Source organism: Hirundo rustica, chromosome 4 (genome assembly GCF_015227805.2).
Source record: "Hirundo rustica isolate bHirRus1 chromosome 4, bHirRus1.pri.v3, whole genome shotgun sequence".
NCBI classification, from domain to species: domain Eukaryota; kingdom Metazoa; phylum Chordata; class Aves; order Passeriformes; family Hirundinidae; genus Hirundo; species Hirundo rustica.
The window spans coordinates 59,465,609-59,485,155 of NC_053453.1; the positions used below are offsets into that span (position 1 = coordinate 59,465,609).

At 40.4% G+C, this 19,547-nt stretch overlaps 1 protein-coding gene across 22 annotated transcripts in view; it reads left to right on the forward strand.

Moving 5' to 3' along the window:
• The window catches only part of LOC120752454 (protein bicaudal D homolog 1), a 282,990-nt gene that overhangs the window by 70,846 nt on the left and 192,597 nt on the right, over positions 1-19,547 (forward strand). For 18 of the 22 annotated variants that reach the window (XR_009207804.1, XR_009207805.1, XR_009207803.1 and 15 more), the window contains exon 2: positions 10,430-10,642. Coding sequence is in view for 19 of the 22 variants with exons in the window: in XM_040063502.2 (XP_039919436.1) it covers positions 10,430-10,642 (213 nt within the window). In the remaining 3 variants the exon portion in view is untranslated. Of the gene's footprint in view, positions 1-10,429; positions 10,643-18,753; positions 18,798-19,547 lie in introns of all 22 variants that reach the window. The other 4 variants (XM_058420425.1, XM_058420423.1, XM_058420426.1 and 1 more) reach the window with 1 other exon arrangement.

Genomic DNA, 19,547 nt, shown 5'->3' on the forward strand with positions numbered 1-19,547 from the left:
GCAGGAAAAGGCAAGTAGTGGAGGGAGAGCTGTGCGCTTGGGTAAAAGCCCTGGGGAAGCTCTGGCTGGACACGTGGCTTAGGTTACAGATTTCTTGCTCGTGAAGCCAAATCTTTGTTGGACTACTGCCTTTTGCTTCTGTTGGGGTGACAAATGGGATCAGTCTGGAGCCCTGCTGCAGTTGGACACGTAGATATACAAATGCACAGCGTGGGGCATGGTCTGCCTCCTTCAGTTTATCGTTGGGTTGGCTTGAGACAGACACGTGTGGATGCAGCAGTGCTTGGAGGAGTGCCAGGCCATCTACCTTCTCACGCAACCTCCTGTGTCAGGCACGTCCCTCTGTGCTCCTGAATAGATCTTCTGGCCAGCAGTGTACATGGAGTTCCTTTCATCACTCTCTCTGCTTTGGTTGGATAAATGGGCAGGGTTGTTTTGAATTGGGTATTGTTTATTTTTTTCTTCTTAGCCCATGCAAAATGAATTAAAGGGCTTTGAGGATTAAAGTGGGACAGTTTATGGCAAGCCCATTCTTCAAGTCTCACTTTTTTGGGGGGTGTTGAGTAGGCTATTGTTGCTGTAGCATGATTATCAGTACCACCGTATACCTTAAAATCTCACTTGCTCTGGAGACATGAGATTATCCAGCACTTGCAGTGGGCACCCAGCTGCCAAGAGCATTTTGTGAAACAGTTGTGTGCACTGCATTGATCAATGCCAATGGAAGCACAAGGTTCCCCATGGTAAGGATGTGGCTTGCAGCACTCTAATTAAACCTTCCATTGAAACTAATTGAGAGGTCTGTAATTTTGGCCTCTTGTTCTGAAGGGCATGCTTTTATTTAGAGATTTTTCCAATTTAAGTTTTTAGGAGTTTCTATAAATGCCCGAAGCAGCAGAAATCTCAGGATAATCTTTCTCCTTTCAAACATTTGGTTAAAAAAAATATTGTTCTGAAAGTTCATGTGTGCCTCCTGCCAGTTTATACTCCATCTGCAGGAGCTGGAATGGGCGGCTCTTTCCCTGCATTCCATTGTCCAAGGTACTTGCTAAGCACAACTCTGGTTTCCACATGCTGACATTGAGTCGTGTGATCACAAGGAGAGAGTTTATTCTTATTAGTCACCTATGGAGTAATCAGAACTGCTGTGCTGGCAATTCCCATCAAGAACTGCAGAGAACTGGAGTATAAATGCAGCCAGGCAAATTAAGGCTTTAAATGTAATGAGCATGATTACTTTAGTAGGATATGCAGCAAACATATACTCTTTAAGTATAGTTGCTAATGGAATTCTTACTTTGGAAGGCCTTTTTCTGCCCTGACTGCTCTAGGCCCAAGACCCATCTTGCCTTGTTACTATGAGTCTGGCTTAGATTGAGCCTTGCTCTCAGGGTCAGATTTGTATGACTGCTGGTTGAGAGTGCTGGTGGCACAAATACTAAAAACTCCAGATCATTTTGTGCTCTTGGCATTAAAACTTCATGTCTCTGTATGCTCTGTTTGAATAATCAGATTTATTTATTATAATAAAACCACACTGGTCATCTTCAATTTTAAGCTGGTGTTGAAAATACCTGGGAAAATGGCCAACCATGAGTCATGGTTCTTTCAGCTGTGTGCTCCATGAGAAGTGTAGTGCCTGCCACTCCTTCCAGCAAAGAGTTGCTCCCTGAATGATATAGGAATTTAGTTTGCAGGAGGCTCCTGAAGATGATCTTGTCCATCACCTGACCAAAGTTCAAAGTTAATGTTGTTCAGGGTCTTCTCCTAGATAAGTTTTGAAAGTCTTCAAGGATGGAGGGTACACAGCCAGTCTGGGCACTTTTTTTTGCTGCCATGCCGCTCTGAGTGGATCTTCCTTTGTTTTGTTTGAATTTCCTTGGTTACAGGTTGTGACCTTGTATCTTGCCCTTTTCTTGTGCACTGTTGAGAAGAGTCTGACTCACTATCCCTGTGCAGTCAAGAACAGAATGCAAGGAGGTCCCTTTCCTTCGTCTAGTCTACTTGTTCTGAACAAACCAACCAGTTCCTTCTTCTCTTCTCTAGGGAACCTTTCAGGCACCCTTGAAATTCCCTTTGCTTTCCTGACTTCTCCTCTTCCAGGGCTGCTTGTTTCACTGGGCTGTTCTGACAATGCACTCTAAATAGTACTCCCTCTCTATTCTCCAATTTCATTTACAAAAACTCTGCAAATCAGCCTCTAGGTGTTTGTGATTGTAGTCAGTTCTCTTCCCATCTACTTGGTGACTCACTGAGATAGGCAAAAGCTGTAAGGGCCTGTTTTGAAAAAGACTGGGAAATACAAAGGAGAGCAGGGTTTATGCTTGTCTCTAAATGTCACTTCAAGGATTATATAGTGCTGTTTTGATTGTCTAAGGCCTTTCCTGTGGGTTTCAAAAATACCTTAAAGGAGATAGGGCTTTTTGTCCTTCTTTGTGAAAATGTGGAGAGTGGAAATATCCGTTGTAGCTTCTAATTTATTTTGTTTGAATGACAAAGTTTTTCTGAGCATAAACCTCTGCTTGAGACTGCCATTTTGCAGTGCTTTGAAGACAAGGTGGTAACTATATTATTTATTTTATTATTCAATGAGAAAGAGCTTCCTGTTCTTTGAGAAACAAATCCTTAATTTTGCTGCTTAGCAAAAATACCACCACTTAGCCTATACTCAGAATGCAGTTTTGATATCTAGGCTTTTTTAAATAGACTTAGAAAATTGTTTGGTTTGGAAGGGACCTTATTTTCTTTTTAATTGACAGAAAGCAGTAAGAGGTATTAAAAGAAAAGGATCTAAATAAAGTAGATGTGGCTTCTAGTATATATTTAAATACAGCTAAGTGTTTTGCAGCAGAATACCATTTCTTTCCAAATATGAGAAAGAAGAAGCCCTCATGAAGTGAGTCCCAGCTAATTTAAAGCTTTCAGGTGATTCATTCAGCAACTGGGTTGCTTTTATTATTCACTACCAGTATGACTTTGCTTTGACCACTCCTAAAATGCTCTATAAATGTGCTCTGACTATAGAATGTGACTTTACATATGAGGATCTAATGTGAAATAACTACAATGTCCCAGCAGGCTGGCAACTCCTAAAGAACTGTATTTTGGGATCAACTTTGCTGTTTTATTGAAGAAAGCACAGGAGATAGAATTGCAATTATTTCAGCCATTGCATAGTTAGAAAAAAAAGAATCAGTTAGAAAAGAAGAAAAATTAATTTCTTTTAAAAATGGGATTTTTGTGCTCAGTGCAAATGTAATAGTGCCTCCATGGAAGTCTGATTTCATCTCTGCATTCAGGTGCATTTTGTTTAAAAACAATTAAAAATCTCTTGCAGTCTTATGTGCTTGTTCTGGTAATGCTTCTATTGGTTTTAATTGAAATTTTGTAATAGCTGGATATTGGTCTGATAGTAATTTGTGCAAAATTGTAAGCTGTCTTATGTTTCATTAACAAGATATGAATTATTTTATTTATAGAAATAATTTAATTATTTGCCATAGGAATTTTGAACAGAGCTGCTTTAAAATTACTGGCATGAAACTAATTTGTTTTGTTGTAGATAAGTGGTGATCTTTGTTACAAGCTTCCCCCTTCTTGTGTTTTCTGTGCCTGGAGGGAATGCTCAAGGCTGGGAAATTGAAATCCCCATCTAGAGTGCAGTTAAAGGCAATTAAATGGAAATTCTTATTCACTCCCCCTTTCGCTGGATTGCAGATGAACAATGGATGTTGGCATTGAATGTTCATTTTCATGGTAGTGCTTTCTTCTTGTCTATAAATATTTCCTAACCATCACATTTAGGAGTGGTTTTTTTTTTTCCTTTTTTATAAAAAGGCAGAGTGTTTGCCTGAGGGCTCACACATATTGATGGAAATCAGCACAATATGTACTGGGACTGCAGAAGCATAGCTGTGTCTCTAGCCGAGCTGAATATAAATTTCTCTGTGTTTTCTGAAGGCTTTGTTGATTAGCATCTGATATATGAATTTCAAGAGGACTGTAGATACTGAAGGGATCCACTGAGAACAAACAGAAGCGTCTGTGTTGTTCACTCTTTTACCCAAATCGTCCTTGGGGAAAAGCCTATGAATTGTTGACATTTGTCCTACTGCTCTACATCAGTAAATAGACTCAGGTTTAGTCATGTTTTCCATCTATCTCTTCTCCTTAGCATTTCTGGCATAGGTAAAACCTTCATCACCTTGGCTTGCAAGTCCCTTTTGCAAGTGAAATCTCTTGTGCAGATATTGACTTTTTGATTTTATCAGTGCAACAGCATTTGCATTTTTATTGAAGAGAGTTAAATTAAGTAATTTGGAAACAAAGCTAAATGCTTTTTGCCCTTAGGTGGTAGCTTCTTTAAGTATCATGTTTTCAATTTCTCAGTTGCCTGTACCGTGCTCATAGTCATGAAGGTTGGAGACAATCTCTTAAGGTAAAATCCAATCTCTGACCAAACACCACCCTAAACCATAGCACTGAGTGCCATGTCCAGTCATTTCTTGAACTCTTCCAGTACGGTGATTCTACACTCTCCCTGGGCAGCCTGTTCCAGTGCCTGACCACCCTTTCAGTGAAGAAATTCCAGATGTTCAATCTGGACCCTCCCCTGATAGGGCTTGGGGCAATTTCATCCTGTCATAACTGTAGTATCTTTTATTTCAGATCATGAATGGATCTATTCTAACATCCTCTTCACTCAGCAGCAGATACTCTCCTCTATGTTTTTCAAATGGGAATTTGAGCTTCCTCAATTATCTGTAGCAAAGCATGAATTGAAAAACCCCTATCCTTTAAAGTTCAATTTTCACCATTTTCAAAAGGCAGACTGCTTTCATGACAGCCAATAAGAAATCCCCTGGTTTGTTAGCTTGCTTCATACTGACTGCAAACATCTAATTTTTTTTTCCTGCAAGATGGAGCATATGAAGTAAAAGGTGTGTTGTTACATTAAGAAAATAAAACTCAAACACACAAAAATCCTATTCATCTTGTGTTCGACAGAGCATAAAACTAATCATCTTGAGCCTGGAAACTTTGAAACTACCAGTGCTTTGCCAGGTGCTTGGGTACAATTGAATTTTGATCCATTATCTCATTTCCTTTTGACTCGGGAACTGGTTAAGTCTAGGAACCTTGTTTGGTGTTCTGAGCTGAAAGCTAAATTAGTGATGAGATAGATGCTCAATCTTTTGCCTCAGCAGAAGAGTTCAGTATCCTGCTTTGCTGAACACAGGAGGAATCAGATAATCAGCTGTTTTCAACTAGCCTGTCAACCCAGAAGTTCATGATCTAGTTTTCTTGCCTGTAAGCCCATGCTGACTCAGGCTGTGTTCTCAATCTGGTTTTGAGTTTTCAATCTGCTTCCCTGCATGTGCTGTCCATCTCACATGCACTCTCCACACAATGCCTATTAGTGTTTTTTTTCCTTCTGTCATCATTAAGCATGCATCTGCCTGTGTTTTGATTGCAGTATGCCAAGTATTTACATTTGAAGGCTTTAATCACTTCAGTATTGGCTTCCAAAAGGAAACTATTGACCTGTCTCAGCCATCTTAAATGAACATGAGGTCATGCCGGCTGCGTAAAGATTTAGTCTACATTATGACAAAATTTAGAGGCCTTAAACTTGGGAAGGACTTAAGAAAGCAGGTATAATATGACTAGAACTTGTCAGTCACCTCTGCAAGGGTGTTTTTTTGCTGTTGCACTGCTGGGAAATGTGTTGGATTTAGTTTTGGTGCCACATCACAAGTTATGGAGGAAGCAGTTGCGTACCAACTGAGTTTGAGGGAAGGAGCAGATCCTGCTCAGATGCTTCTCCTCTGCTCAGCCTTCCCTAGAGGGGATTTTCTCAGACCTCTCTCTGCCACTGATTGCTCCTTAGCATAAATTTTCAAAGAACCCTGAATTTTGTCAGTGAATTAAAAAAAAAAAAAAGCAAAACCAACCAATCAGAAAAAAAAACCAAAAAACATCAATAGTAAACTTAAAAGAAAAAAGCTTATTTGAGAGATACAGAATTGCAAGTGGCAAAAGGAATATTAAGTGATAAATGGGCATTCAAATTTTGCAACAAGATAAGGCCTGTTCCTGGCATTAGCCCTTAGCATCCTGAGCAAAGTGTTCCATCTGTGATGCCATACTGACGTTTGACTAGCAAGTATGCTGCCCTCTTGGATAATCCAGGCTGTTTTTTCCCTGCTTTTGTGGTACGGATGTGGGGGTAACTAATACGTAATGCATCCTGCTTTGCAGCAAGTTAGCAGCTCAAACAGGTAATTTGAACAAGTTCAATGCTGTTGCATTGTGCATCAGAAAAAACTACATTCAGCATCAAAGCCATAAAGGTAGGCTGCCTGTTTGTCCTGGTAGCAGTCAGATCGTGTTTATTGCTTATTAATCATTCCAGAGTAGAAAAATTAATTTCTGTGAAGCATTTCAAAATTCCAGCCCTAGGAGGTCATTAGTAAAAATAAATGTGAAATTCAGAAATAGCAGCCTTCATTACCTGCTTATGTTTTAAACTGATCTTTTGGATGTGTGCTGCTTTCTACACCTAAATCAGAAATCTAGCTTCTCTTTTTCCTTTCTTTCTTGAAGCACTAAATATAATTTTTGTTTTAGACATGGCTTTATATTGCTGCACATTAGCTTTCTACTGCTGTTTATATTTGTCATATAAATATGATGTGTCTGGAGCAGTCATTTTTCTGTTGTTCCTTTGCAAGTCTGTGCCCATTTTGTTCACAGCCGTATTCCTGTCACACTTGTTTGCTTCTGACACTGTAATTTCCATCTGGGATTACTTAGAGTTCAACAGTAAATGTGTTTTTTCCTCCAAAGTTACACCTTTCTGAATGATCAAATTGACCTGTCCCTTGTGTGCACCCACTTTTTACCATCCTTTATCATGACTTCAAATAGTGATCACTATTTTGTTGTTCTCAAAGTTCGAATTTTGAGATGCCTTTGAAAAAGCATGGTAGTGTTACACAATTCTCAGGTGATACATACATAAAAATAGTTTAATGGTGTCTTGTTACTCGTTTTTTATGACCAATTTATAAAAAAATCCTGTATCTTCTAACTCAATCAAGAGCATAATCAAAATTTTGAGAGAAATTATGGGACCAGTGTAAGGTGAAAATCTAACTGCCCTCTGTTAGGACAGCCTTTGTTGAAGCAGTAAACTTAGCTCAGTCTTTGTAGCTGATTTAAGCTATTGTGCCTGCTCTGGGAGGGGGCTTCTCAAGGAAACAGAAGCCCTGGAGGGCTACACAGCCCCTTTTGAGTCAAAACTTGAATCTGAAGATATCAGGAAAGCCCCACAACTGTGATTACTGAAACCAAGAGCGAGCAAGGGCCCAGCAGTGATTTCTAAGTGGTTTGAATGAGAAGTCCCACTGAGCAGCACCATGCTGAAAAGAACAGGGGTAATTAACAAATACATCTGCACAGTATGGTACAGCACCTACTCAGAATACTTGAGACAATTCTATGAAAATACCAAAATCTCATTCAATGGTGAATGCAGGGAACATCTGCTTTGCTGTTGCATAATTCTTCTCCCTCAGTGTCATGTCTCAGGAGAGCTGTATCTCCACTCAGACTTCCATGGCAGGCTGGTATTCCCTCACCTACAGTACCATAAGATCTATTCAGCAAACCAGTTTGTGTCCAACATGTGACCCAAATGCAAGTGGGCTTCCTTTAACTTGCAGTCCAGGTCATCATCTTCTCGTGTGAGCACAATTGAAATATTACACATCATAGTGAGGCAATGAGGTTTTGCAGATAAGTAAATGTATTAAGCAAATTATTAGACATAAAATCAAAATAGAACAAATATTAGACTACCAACTGGAAAGTATTGGTATGTGGTTTAATTTAGAAGTTTAATTTAAAATTGATCTCATGGAAGATTTTAAGTGGACATGTCTGGAAAGTTTAAACTTTTTGACGTTCTGTAAAGGCTATGAAATAGAGAAGAACTTTTTGCTTGCTTATAACTGAAAGGTATTTCATGTTCATCTCCTTCTTGCATCGATCGGCATAACTGCCACTAAGATCAGAAGTCAACCATGCTTGCTTGCTTGCTTTCCCCTGATTTTTAACATCTTGATAGCAGTTTAAGAAAGAAATTAAATATTGCTGTATGGATGAGTTGGGCTTGGCCATCAAAGAAACGAGGAAGAAATTCTTGACTATACAGGTGACCTAGCACTGGGACAGATTGCTCAAAGTTTGTGGAGTCTCCCTCACTGGAGCTATTCAAGAACTGTCAGGATGCAGTCCTGTACCATGTGCCCAGGGATGACCCTGCTTGAGCAGGGAGGTTGGACCAGATGACCCACTGTGGTGCCTCCCAACCTGACCCATTCTGTGATACTGTAAAGTTCAAATCGGTTTCGTCGAAAAAAGTAGTTTATATATTTCCTGCAGTCATAGGTACAAAGAAACATGGTGTACACGGTAATTTTCCACTCTGCTATGCACCCTCCCCAAAATCTATATTCATAGCTGTTCTCAAACATCAGTGTGCTAAAAATGCACCTTCAAAGTACATTAAGGAAAACCTGGTATGCATCTGGAAGACTGTCATCGCTGTGTACTGTAGCTCTCTGGTAGAGAGGGCTCCAGGTAACATTTATTTGTGAGCTTCTCCACCCCTGCAAGTCCTACTTGCTCTTCTTATGTGTTTTGATTTTACCCCTGAATTAGTGGCCTTTACATTTGTCTTGTCGGGTCTTTAACTGACTGGTGCTTTTTGCTCAGTCTCAAGCTAGGAACAGTGAGACATTGAATGTAAGTATGTAGAGAAAGATAATTTATTAGCAGAGTTCCCAAGACAGTTGTCTTAGATTCACAGGTATCAGTGCTTAAGTTTCATTAGATTGAATTTCTTGTTATTTGGAAAATCCTATTTGGCAAGTTGCTGGCGCTTGCTATTTCAGTACCTTACAGCTTTTTGAGAAGACAGCTGGGTTAATACATTATTGAATATTTTTAGAATCCTTTAATGCTGAGTTCACAGGATTCTCCAAGTGAAGTAGACTTAAAAGCTGAGAAGTTTTTGAAGAGAGTTTTACTTTGAAGTTTTTAAGGGACTGCTTTAGTTCTAGTGCCAGTAAAGCTTAGAACATGTTTCGAAAGGCTGTAAATAGCAGCAGTAAAACAATGGATTTAATTTGGCAAGTCTTACCTATGGGAAGGGCAAAGGAGGCCACAGCTTACAGTGGGCACAAATGTGTGCTGTGGTTTTATAGAACTGGGTGGAAATGAGGCTGTTAGGGATAATTTTTCACCAAAAATAGCATATTACCATGACTCAAGTTACTCTCACGTATTAGGAGAAAAGAATAAAAGTTGTGGTCTTTCAGATGGCGTTCACTTTGATTTAAGATACATGAGAGAACTTCTACTTGTGTTAGGCTAAATATTCTTGGTGTTAGATGTCCTCTTTGTCTTTCTCCAGAATCAGGTCATATAATTTTCAACTGTCTTTTTTTTGTTTTTTAAAGATAAACCTTAAATCAGGTTTTGATTTTATTTTACATTATATTTTATAGCTATTTTTATTTTCTTTTTGTGCTTATTATTTTAAATTATTGTTTTTTATATTATTGCTGGGTTTCTCCCCATTCTTCATAGTTAAATGATATCTCTGTGACAATATCTCCGATACTTTGCTTTCTTCCAGGTTGCTCTAGAGCTGTCAAAAATAACATCAGAAATTGTCCCTGAGGAATATTGTCTTTTTGAATTGATCAGTGTAAGCCACTAACAAGAAAACAAGCACTAAAATTACCTCTATATTTAAACACTTCTCAAACAGTTAAATATCCAACAGAAGCAAAAGACACTGAGTATAAATGAAATGAAGGTGCTGACACGCTCGGTGTTTAGCATCCTATAGATGTAGATGGCCACTGCTTGGTTCTCAGCACACTTATTTTTCTTCCAGGTTATTAGGAACGTTTTTTTTCGGTACCAGGAGATGAGCTCCTATAAGAAAAGTTGGTTGGAAATGGAAAGCAACTCAGTAAGATTTGTCAGCTATTTATGCTCTTTAATTTTGTGGAACCAGAGAAGAAAGGAGTCGATGAATTATGGGCTGGCCTCGTGCAGGAGGATTAAACACTGGCACTAATTAATGGCCCATTAGCAGAGCACCATCTTGATCTCAGTGGAGGTCGACTGGATGGGGGCCATAAATCCAGGCTGCGAACGGGAGCAGCCTCAAGATTCATCATTTTAGCTAGGTGGGATGGTGGCCCTCAGCTGCTGGGACGGTGTTTCACGGGTCAGAGTTTGGGATTTGCAGATCTATCCCATTCCTGCTGGCTGTGCAGCTGCTTGGCACTGTTGATCATTGCTCTAGGGCTTCAGTAGGTTTTTACTGTGCCCTGTTTTCCCCTCGCAGGCTTTTGGACAGTCCTTCTCTGTTCACCGCAAAGTGGCCGAAGATGGCGAAACACGGGAAGAGACGCTTCTGCAGGAGTCTGCGTCAAAGGAAGCCTACTACCTTGGCAAGATTTTGGAGATGCAGAACGAGCTCAAGCAGAGCAGGGCTGTGGTCACCAACGTTCAGGCAGAGAATGAGAGGCTCACTGCCATTGTCCAAGACTTGAAAGAGGTAAGTGGGGCTGAATTTCCTTAGGGTATCATGGATAGCATGGCTCTGAGTAAACAAGATATTACGGGAAATGAAAGTGCTCACCTCCCAGTCTGTGATCTTACCAGAAACACATGGCCTGAGAAGGCAACAGTTTAGAAAGGAGAAAATGTAACTTTTGTTGTTTTTTCAACAACAGCATCACCTTACAAATACAATAAAACCCAGTTCAAGAAGCTGTCATTTCCTAAGCACCGTTAACATTTTGCCTTGTATTTTATAGTACTGAATTTTACATAGACATATTTTCTGCGCACTTCATGCAACTCTTAGCTTTCTCAGCATTTACATAACTTCTCAGGTGTTCTGGACTGCCTAGAGTTAAATGGAGCTTTCACTGGTTTTCTTTTACTGTAAAGCAGAATTAAAATACATGCTCATGTTTAGAAAATAGGTAACAGTAGGGAAGTCAGACGTAGTTATTGAATCATTTTGATGGAGAATTAAGTAATATTTAATAACTTGCCTATTTTCCCCTTGGAATCTGGAAGTTATGGAATATAGCAGAACAACTACACCCAGGGGAAGTCAGCATTTGGAAATGAGCCCACATCTTCCCTGCATTCCCTGGGAATGCTTAGACATAGGGATTCTCCCCACTGTCCAGCTGTTGGAGACATTTCCTATGTGATTCTAGAAAATGATTACTTAATGCATTAATTCTTTAATATTAAGTTACCATGTTTTCTGTAGCTGAATGGAATGGCATCCTTTTAGCCTACAGAAAGCCCTGGAACAGGGGTATCCCTGGAACTGAGGCCTTTACTCCTACTGAACATTCTTATTTAATGGTTATGCTGTACTTGCCCATAATACAGGTCAGGTTTCAAGAAGTACACATACCAGTTGTTCACATATTCCAACTAAAATACGTGATTGTAATTGCTGATGCAGTGGTTAACAAAAGAAAATCAAATATATTTTTAATTATTCTTGATCTATTTGTCCTAGAATTCTATCCTAAAATCTTGCTGGCAGACAACCAGCTGCTGACAGGCCTACCTACTGGATTTTGCTCACAGGTCCTGATGACTTGGTGTTCAGACACAAATTAACAACCACGTTAGAGAAAATACACATTTTCCTTTGTATTCCATTCTTTTCCTCTGGGGTTTCCTTGGGATTTCTTCAAATGCAAATCTCCCTTCCATTTTCTATCACCGTTATTGATCTGCAGTTTGTTCAGGAGGCAGATTCAGTACCTGTCCTTTTTGGAATATTGATTGTCCTCATTTCCTTGGAGATAATCATAACCCCTGGTGTGAAGCCAGCTGCAATTATTTCCTGCTCTAATGGCAGATAGAAACAAGCCATAGTAGTTAATTAAAGTGCAATAAAGGAATTTATTTGAATAAAAATAAGGCTGATAATCTAACTGTTATTATGAAGATGATTTTGTACCCCAAATATCAAGTCCTCGACTATGTGGAGCTTTTATTTTGTGTTACTACAATCAAGGCACTTAAACATAAATGGGATTAGTGCAGTCAGTTCATTACACCACGAGCTATTATGATTAATTACTGGAATAATAATAAGCGATGGACGGAGATTGACACCTATTTCAGGCTCTTTGTGATCTTTTCACGCTGAATGACACTGGTATTTCACCTCGCGCTCAAAGGAGTCTCACTCTTGCACCTAGCCTGGTGTCCCTTGGTCCTATGGCTGTGATGTCCAAGTGCCTGCTGAAAGGATATGACCTTCTCCTGTAGATGTTTAGGAATTTTGTCTGCTTGGTTCTGCCTCCTGCAAGTAGGGAAAAGCAGACTAAACTTAGTTCAAATCTTGACAGCTACAAAGGTGAGGAAAATAAGTATGAAGTGTCTGGTATGTTTTGGGGTAAAGCCAGAATTAGATGCTGCCGTGGGTGGATTGCTACAATGAGGAAGCAATTTGTCTCTTTAGGCAGTGGATTTGGAAACCTAATTAGAGGAAAAAATGGAAGAAAAAAATATCATCTTCATGTGGGCCTCTGTACTGAGTGATGCAAAGATAGATGGGTAGATTCTGGACATAAGTTACTTGATGGTATTCTGTTTTTTCTCCTCCCTGCCCACTCTTTTCCTCAACAAAAATATGCTTTATAGCTGTTTTATAGGCCTTAACAAGAGATCTTATAAACTAAACAAACAAAAAATCGTTCCTTTCACCTTCAGCCTAAATATAAGGGTTTGAATAACTGCTGTGTGGTTCTGGGATTAGTGTTTTTGCATGGATGACACAAATGTATGGTAGTTTCTCCATGCACTTATCCACTTAGGATACTGAGGACTGATGGGTAGGTTTTCCAAAAATGAGTTCTGTTATTGGTATCACATTCCTAAATAATACACTTAGTGCTTCTCCACTCTCCAGGCTGTTGTGGGAGTTATCTGATGAATTCATTCTGCTCTCTGAATTTACACAGAAATCCATAGTCATGTGCATGAGCATTGTCTGAACCATCAGAATACACTCACACGAATGCTGATGACTTTTAGCAATCCTGGGAATTCCACAGCCCTGGAGTTTAAAAATTCATGCATTTTAGCAAGTATCTGCCTTACAGTCGCAGCTGATGGCTGCAGGGCAGCTTGACCTGGATCTCCCTTGCTATAAAAGGGAAAGTATCAGGCTCAGGTCCCTGGAGAATTATGCACCTCAGACTGCAAAACAAGCAAAAAAACAGATTTCAGTACCCATATCTTGAGAAAGATGGTTTTTTAAGAATTCGATCACGTGCTTCACCCTGATGGGGAATAATGAACCAGCAATCTCTGTACATAGTTTTCTAGTCCATGTTAAAATGATTAAAGGAGTAAAACCCTGCCAGCTTTATTTTTGATGTAATAAAAATCCCTAGAGTGTTGGATGGGAATCTTATTAACTATCACCTAAGTAAATAAAATGTGCATTTTGGAAAGCTGGTAGATTTTTTTTTTTTTCTCCCACCAAGACCTCAGATAGGGAATGTAGGCTGTTTGATTTGAACCAAAACTCTACAGATTTTAAAACTGAGGCCAGAGAGAGACTATTTTAGCAGTCAGAGACTAGATTTATGAAACCTGCATGTTAGGCATCACACAGTTTATGGTGGTGACCTTTCTGTATGGAGAGATCATTATGGTTATTAACTTTCTCTAACAGTGTATAAATTGCCCTCATTTATTATAAATGTTAAAAATTACTTTTCTTTAAAAGATTGTCTTTTAAAAAGTGGTTTTTTATCCTTTTCTAATTTTCTGGAGTCTCTTTTTTTCCTATTTAAAAGCACTGTTCACTTACTGTTGGGAGATGAATAGCGTTTTTCCATTTGTGCCAGTGGGGAAAAAAATCTCATAACAACCATAAGTATTTTATTGGTGTATAGAGATTAAATCGGTACCTTGAGAAGCCGATAACTGGCAGTGGTGGTTATGAAAGCCCAGATGACCCAGCTCAGAAGCTGGAGGAAATTCTCCATGCTCATAGACAGGAAATCTCCATATAGTAGTGATGTCTGTATAATCATGGGTAGCCTGAATACCTTGGAGCTGGGCATCTGACTCAAAACAGGTGGCAACTGGAGGGGAAGGAGAATGAGGCAAAGATGAAGCAGGTGAGACTGTAGAAAATGGAGATGAAGGGTGATGGTACAGTTCAAGATTTGTAGGTGTTATGAGACTAGGCTGATGAGTTGTTTGGGGTGGGTAGGTGAATGTCATGGTGTCTGAAGAGGCTGGCACGTATGGATCAGCTCGCTCTTCCCATTAAGACTAGTGAAAAGGAGAAAGCCAGGAAGAAAAGGGTTAAAACTCATAGGCTCTCTACTAAAAGTCACTGCAGCAGCTGTGGGGATTGCAGAAAGAAATGGGCACCTGGGTACCTGCAGCCCGTGAGATAACAGATGAACAGGGAGGTTTGTGTGATGACAATATTAATGGGCCATGGAAAGAGCACACCTGGGTTTCTGGAGGGCAAAAACAGGAATGAGGGCAGCAGAAGAGTGGGTGGGGAGAAAAATAAACATTTGTGATGTATTATTTGCTGAGAGCAGGTGGAAAAAATGTCTAAGGTGAAGTTGTGCTGCCCTTGAAATCAATAGCTGAGCACTTACTCATTTCAGCAGTACAAAAATTGCACTTCATGCTAGTCAGAAAACGTATGGGCATGGTAACCTGGATTTTTTTGAGGAGAACTAATGCATGAAAACAAAAAAAATTTACTATTGTTGTCTTCAAGCTGACTTTCATCTGAAAATTATATATTAAGAAGTGGACTTGCTATACTAAATGTGGCTTAAATCAAAATATGCGGGTTCCTATTTAGAAATTATATTTTTTTCAATCTGAAAAATTAGGGTTTTTTCTCTTACCATTTTGAGTAAAACCTAAAACCTTTAAATGTGAACACGTGTTAATACCCTATCATGGTGTAACCAGGGCAGACATACCAATTTCAGATTCTTGTTTTGCTGCTCTCGGTTTAGATTTGGGTACATAGTGCATCATGTATAATGTAGGATGTCCTTTGATCTTTTGTACATTCAAGTGTCATCTACTGCTGGAAGCTTCTGCAGACATTACATGCTTCAATTTCTACCTTCTGTAAAATTTTCTGTCAAGGTCTGGCTTGGCTTGAGGTCTGTCACTACCCTGTGGCTGCATGTTGAACACTGCTGTAGGAGGATCTTCCAAGGAGAGGTTTCCCAGCTGACCACATCACCCAGTGATGTCCTTCTATGGTTCTGTGACTCTGGCAAGGTTTGGGGCTCCAGTTTATTCTCTGCCCTAGGATTTGTGAACCTGCTTCTTCCTCTGAAGACAGTGCCCCAGCAGCTGGTTGACAGGCTCTTTGCTTCTTCAGATGAAGCTGTTCCAAACTGTTGGGAGTTAGTGTTTTGTGGGACTGAGCAAGCTGATGAGACTGACTGCAGCCTAAAGGCTAAACCACTCAGATGGGAAGAGGGAACATGTTCTAGTTCCTATTTCAATTAATGTTGGGTAAGAAATACTTAAATATTAATTGGGTCAGAGACCAGAACCCCAGCCTCTCCTCTGTCAGGTGGCAGCCCTCAGCAGAGGCTGTCTCCATCCCTCAGAGAGAGCATGGCTCTCCCATGGCTGGTGGCCTAACTGATGAGCTCTTGGAGGGAGGTAACTCTGGGTAACCAAGTGAAGTGACTGTTACCAACTCTGCATTGAAAAGAGACAGAGAAAGTAAGTCTGGGAGAGGAATCACTGCTAGGAATAATGTACTGCGGCAAGCACCTTTTAGTTGCTTGGCTGTAGTGACAAAACCAGTGAGCTCTTCACTTCTGTTAGCTTGCTTTTCTAGTACTTGTCTAATTTCCTTCAGGCATAGAATAGGGGGCCTGTGATTGTGCTCTGGTGTTTACCCCAGACAGTGAAGTGATTTCAGTGACTGCAGTGTTGACTGTGACCACGCAGCATCCTGACATGATCTCATCTGCTCCCTTGTGGTGCTGTCCCATGCTTTCCAGTGTCTGCATCCACAGCCATATCCCACTCAATCTACTCCAGAATGGAAGCTTGCTTTGGCATCTATGCCAGTTAAAGAAAACTTGCATTATAAATATTTATCTGTTTGCTAATATTAAGGTGGTCCTCGCAGCAATAGCTTTGTATCATGACCTGGACAAGGGGATCAAGTGCACCCTCAGCCAGTTTGCAGACAATGCCAAGCTAGGCGGAAATGTTGATCTGTTGGAGGGCAGGAAGGCTCTGCAGAGGGATCTGGACAGGCTGGATTGGTGGGCTGATGACGATGGAATGAGGTTCAACACGGCAAAGGTCCTGGACTTGGGCCACAACAACCCCATGCATCACTACAGACTTGGGAGACAGTGGCTGGAAAGCTGCCTGGTGGAAAAGGACCTGGGAGTGCTGGTTGACAGCAGCTGAACATGTGCCAGCAGTGTCCAGGTGGTCAAGAAGGCCAATGACACCTGGTCTGTATCAGCAGCAGCGTGGCCAGCAGGACCAGGGCGGCGATGGTCCCTTCGTACTCAGCCCTGGTGGGGCCGCACCTCAATTCCTGTGTCCAGTTTCGTGACAAGGAGGACGTTGAGGTGCTGGAGCAAGTCCAGAGAGGGGCAATGGGTCTGGAGCACAAGTCTTATGAGGAGCAGCTAAGGGAGCCGGGGGTATTTAGTGTGGAGGAAAGGAGGCTCAGAGGAGCCTCCGTGACTCTTTGCGACTTCCTGAAAGGAAGTTGTAGCGAGGTGGGGATTGGTCTCTTCTCCTGAGTAACAAGCAGTGAGACAGGAGGAAATGGCCTCAAGTTGTTGACAGGAGAGTTTAGATTTAATACTAAGAAAAAATTTCCTCACCACAAGAGTGTTCGAACACTGGAGGCTTGACCCAAGTGGTCAAGGCTGCTCAGGGAGGTGGTGGAGGCATTTAAATGACACATACGTATGTTATTTGTGAATGTGGTTTAATGGTGCACTGGTCATGCTGGGTTAGTGGTTGGACTTTGTGAAAAACAAGGTTTACTTTCTTAGAAAAATTTATAAGTTTAATAAAAATTAAAAAATAGACAGTTAGGAGAGACAAAAGCAAAATACAGTTTCTCAGCCTGAGGATGCCTTGCACCTATCCAGCCAGCATGCCTGCTAACAAAAAGTTTGCTCCTTAAGAGTATCAGCCTGTTGCATATTTATAAATTCACATGCATGATTCAAACATTCCTTTTGAGGGTGAATTTATCTGTTCAGTTTCAAGCCCTCCCCCAGTCATTTTATCTGGTAGATCCATCTTCAAGTGGCTCCATTCTGTCTGATAGCTCAGGTCCCATAAATTCTTCTCCCAGGTTTTGGTCATCTTCATTTGGATGAGATACTTGATAACAGAAGTTCAATAGCTTTTTGGTCAGCAATCTTCATGCAGGAATGGAGGATGACTTCTCCTACCTTCTGGTTTGGCCAGTTTAGATGTTACAAAAAACCCCCAGTCTTTTACTTTTAACACTGTGTTACAATCATGAAAAAATATACATTCATCACATTTTAAAATTCTATTAATAGAGAAAATACAATACAATCTTCCCACATTATACATACAGTATTCATTTTAATATTTGCAAAAAGCCAACTATATAACATGCATTTATAACAGACTTGATGATCTTAGAGGTGTATTTTTTAACCTGAAATGAATGATTTCATGATTTTTTAGAGGGAGAATAATGAAGAAAATATGCTGAAATATTCAATATGGACATTGTTAATCGTGTTTTGATCCTAATGGGCCTTAATGCAAGCACTGCTTTTTGAAAAGAAGCTGTAGGAGTGAGGTTGTAGAGCAACCTGTGGACGTGACTGTGGGTATTAGAGGTGTCTGAGAAACAAAGTGGAGCTGGGTGTGATGGAGTGATGGCAGAGCTGTTCCTCCTGTCAAGAGAGTGCTCACATCTCAGTTTAGGGCATTTTTAGCATAATCAGTAGAGTTGACAGTATTTACATTCCTTTGATTTGGAAGCTACTGTCAACTGGTTTAGAACCAGCTCTAAATTAGGCTTATATTATGTATGTGTTATTTTGCCCACTGAGAGGTGTTTTTATTTTCTCTCTCCTGTGTTCAGAAAAGCCTGCCATAGGGAAATTCCCAGACCACCCTCATAAATGTTTCTCTCTCCTTTGCTGGTAGTGTTAATGGCTGATCTTTTTGCCTTAAGTGGCTGTAAAATTTGCTAAAAATGTTTTCAGCCTGCTTTCAGGAAAAATTTCAGATGGAGCTTAGTCCGAAAGCTTGTTAAATAGTTTCCTCTGCTCTGTACGTGTATTTCCCTGTTCACAGGACTTCTGAAAAGAAACAAAATTATTTTCTTTGCCTTGGAGACAGAAAAATACAGCAAGCTGTGACTTGTAATCCTACCAAATCTCTCTTTATGCTGTGAAATGAATGGGTATACTAATAGACTGATGCTGTCTCTCTGTGAGAGAAAGAGCTTTGAGTGTATGCAGCAAGACCACTGCCGACTGCTTCTGAGTGCTCCTATTAATAAAGATTTAATTACAGATCTGCCATTCAACTCCATCTTCCAACTTAGTTACCCCCAAATGCTTTCTTTGGGTTCTTTCTTCACAGTTTGGCTGACAGACCAAAATCAGGTGAAACCAAAGGTGGCTATGGTAAGATGCACCTTTTTGTTTTCTGAAATGTGGTTTATAATCCTAAATTGCCGTAATTACTCATAAGCTGGTTGTGTTTCCAAGTTCATGCTCCTCATAAGCGCCAACTGTAATAGAATAGGAAGGTCAAGAGTTCAGGATAAATGCGTTGTGTTGTGGCACTGTTTTCTTAGGGTAACCAGCCTGTTGTTTTGCTGTTCTTACCCTCAGATATACTTGCAAGCTGCCAAAAGCTTCTTTGAGTGGTTGTGTTTCCTGTTAATGAGCCCGAACAAGGATTTTGGATACAAATTTGGGGTTTGACACATTCTCAATACTGTTTTCTTTGGCAAGGTTCAGGCATTTAGCTCTGCTGGGAATAACGCAGTCAAACAATGGACGCTAGGGAGATCAAAAAAGGGCAAGTGGGATAATGGAGCATAACCGAGGGATTATTGCATAAATACCGAGTGCCTTATTAAAAATACTCAAATTCCTAGCTCCTTCTTTCAGAAAAGAGGCCTCAAATAGAAAATGAAGGAGGGTGCACTTTCAGCTACCCTTGGTAATCTTTGGGCAGTAATTAATCAAATCGGGATCTGGCAGTGCTGGGTCTTACATAAGTTCTTTGGAAGAATGACCCCTTATTTGTGTCGAGGTGGTGTTTCTAAGCCCTTTGTGCAGGGCATTAGTGAGCAGGTGCTGAGAGGACAGCTCTGGAAGCCAGAGGTAGTACCTGGGTTTAAAGAAGAGCAAGGCAAATTTCATGGA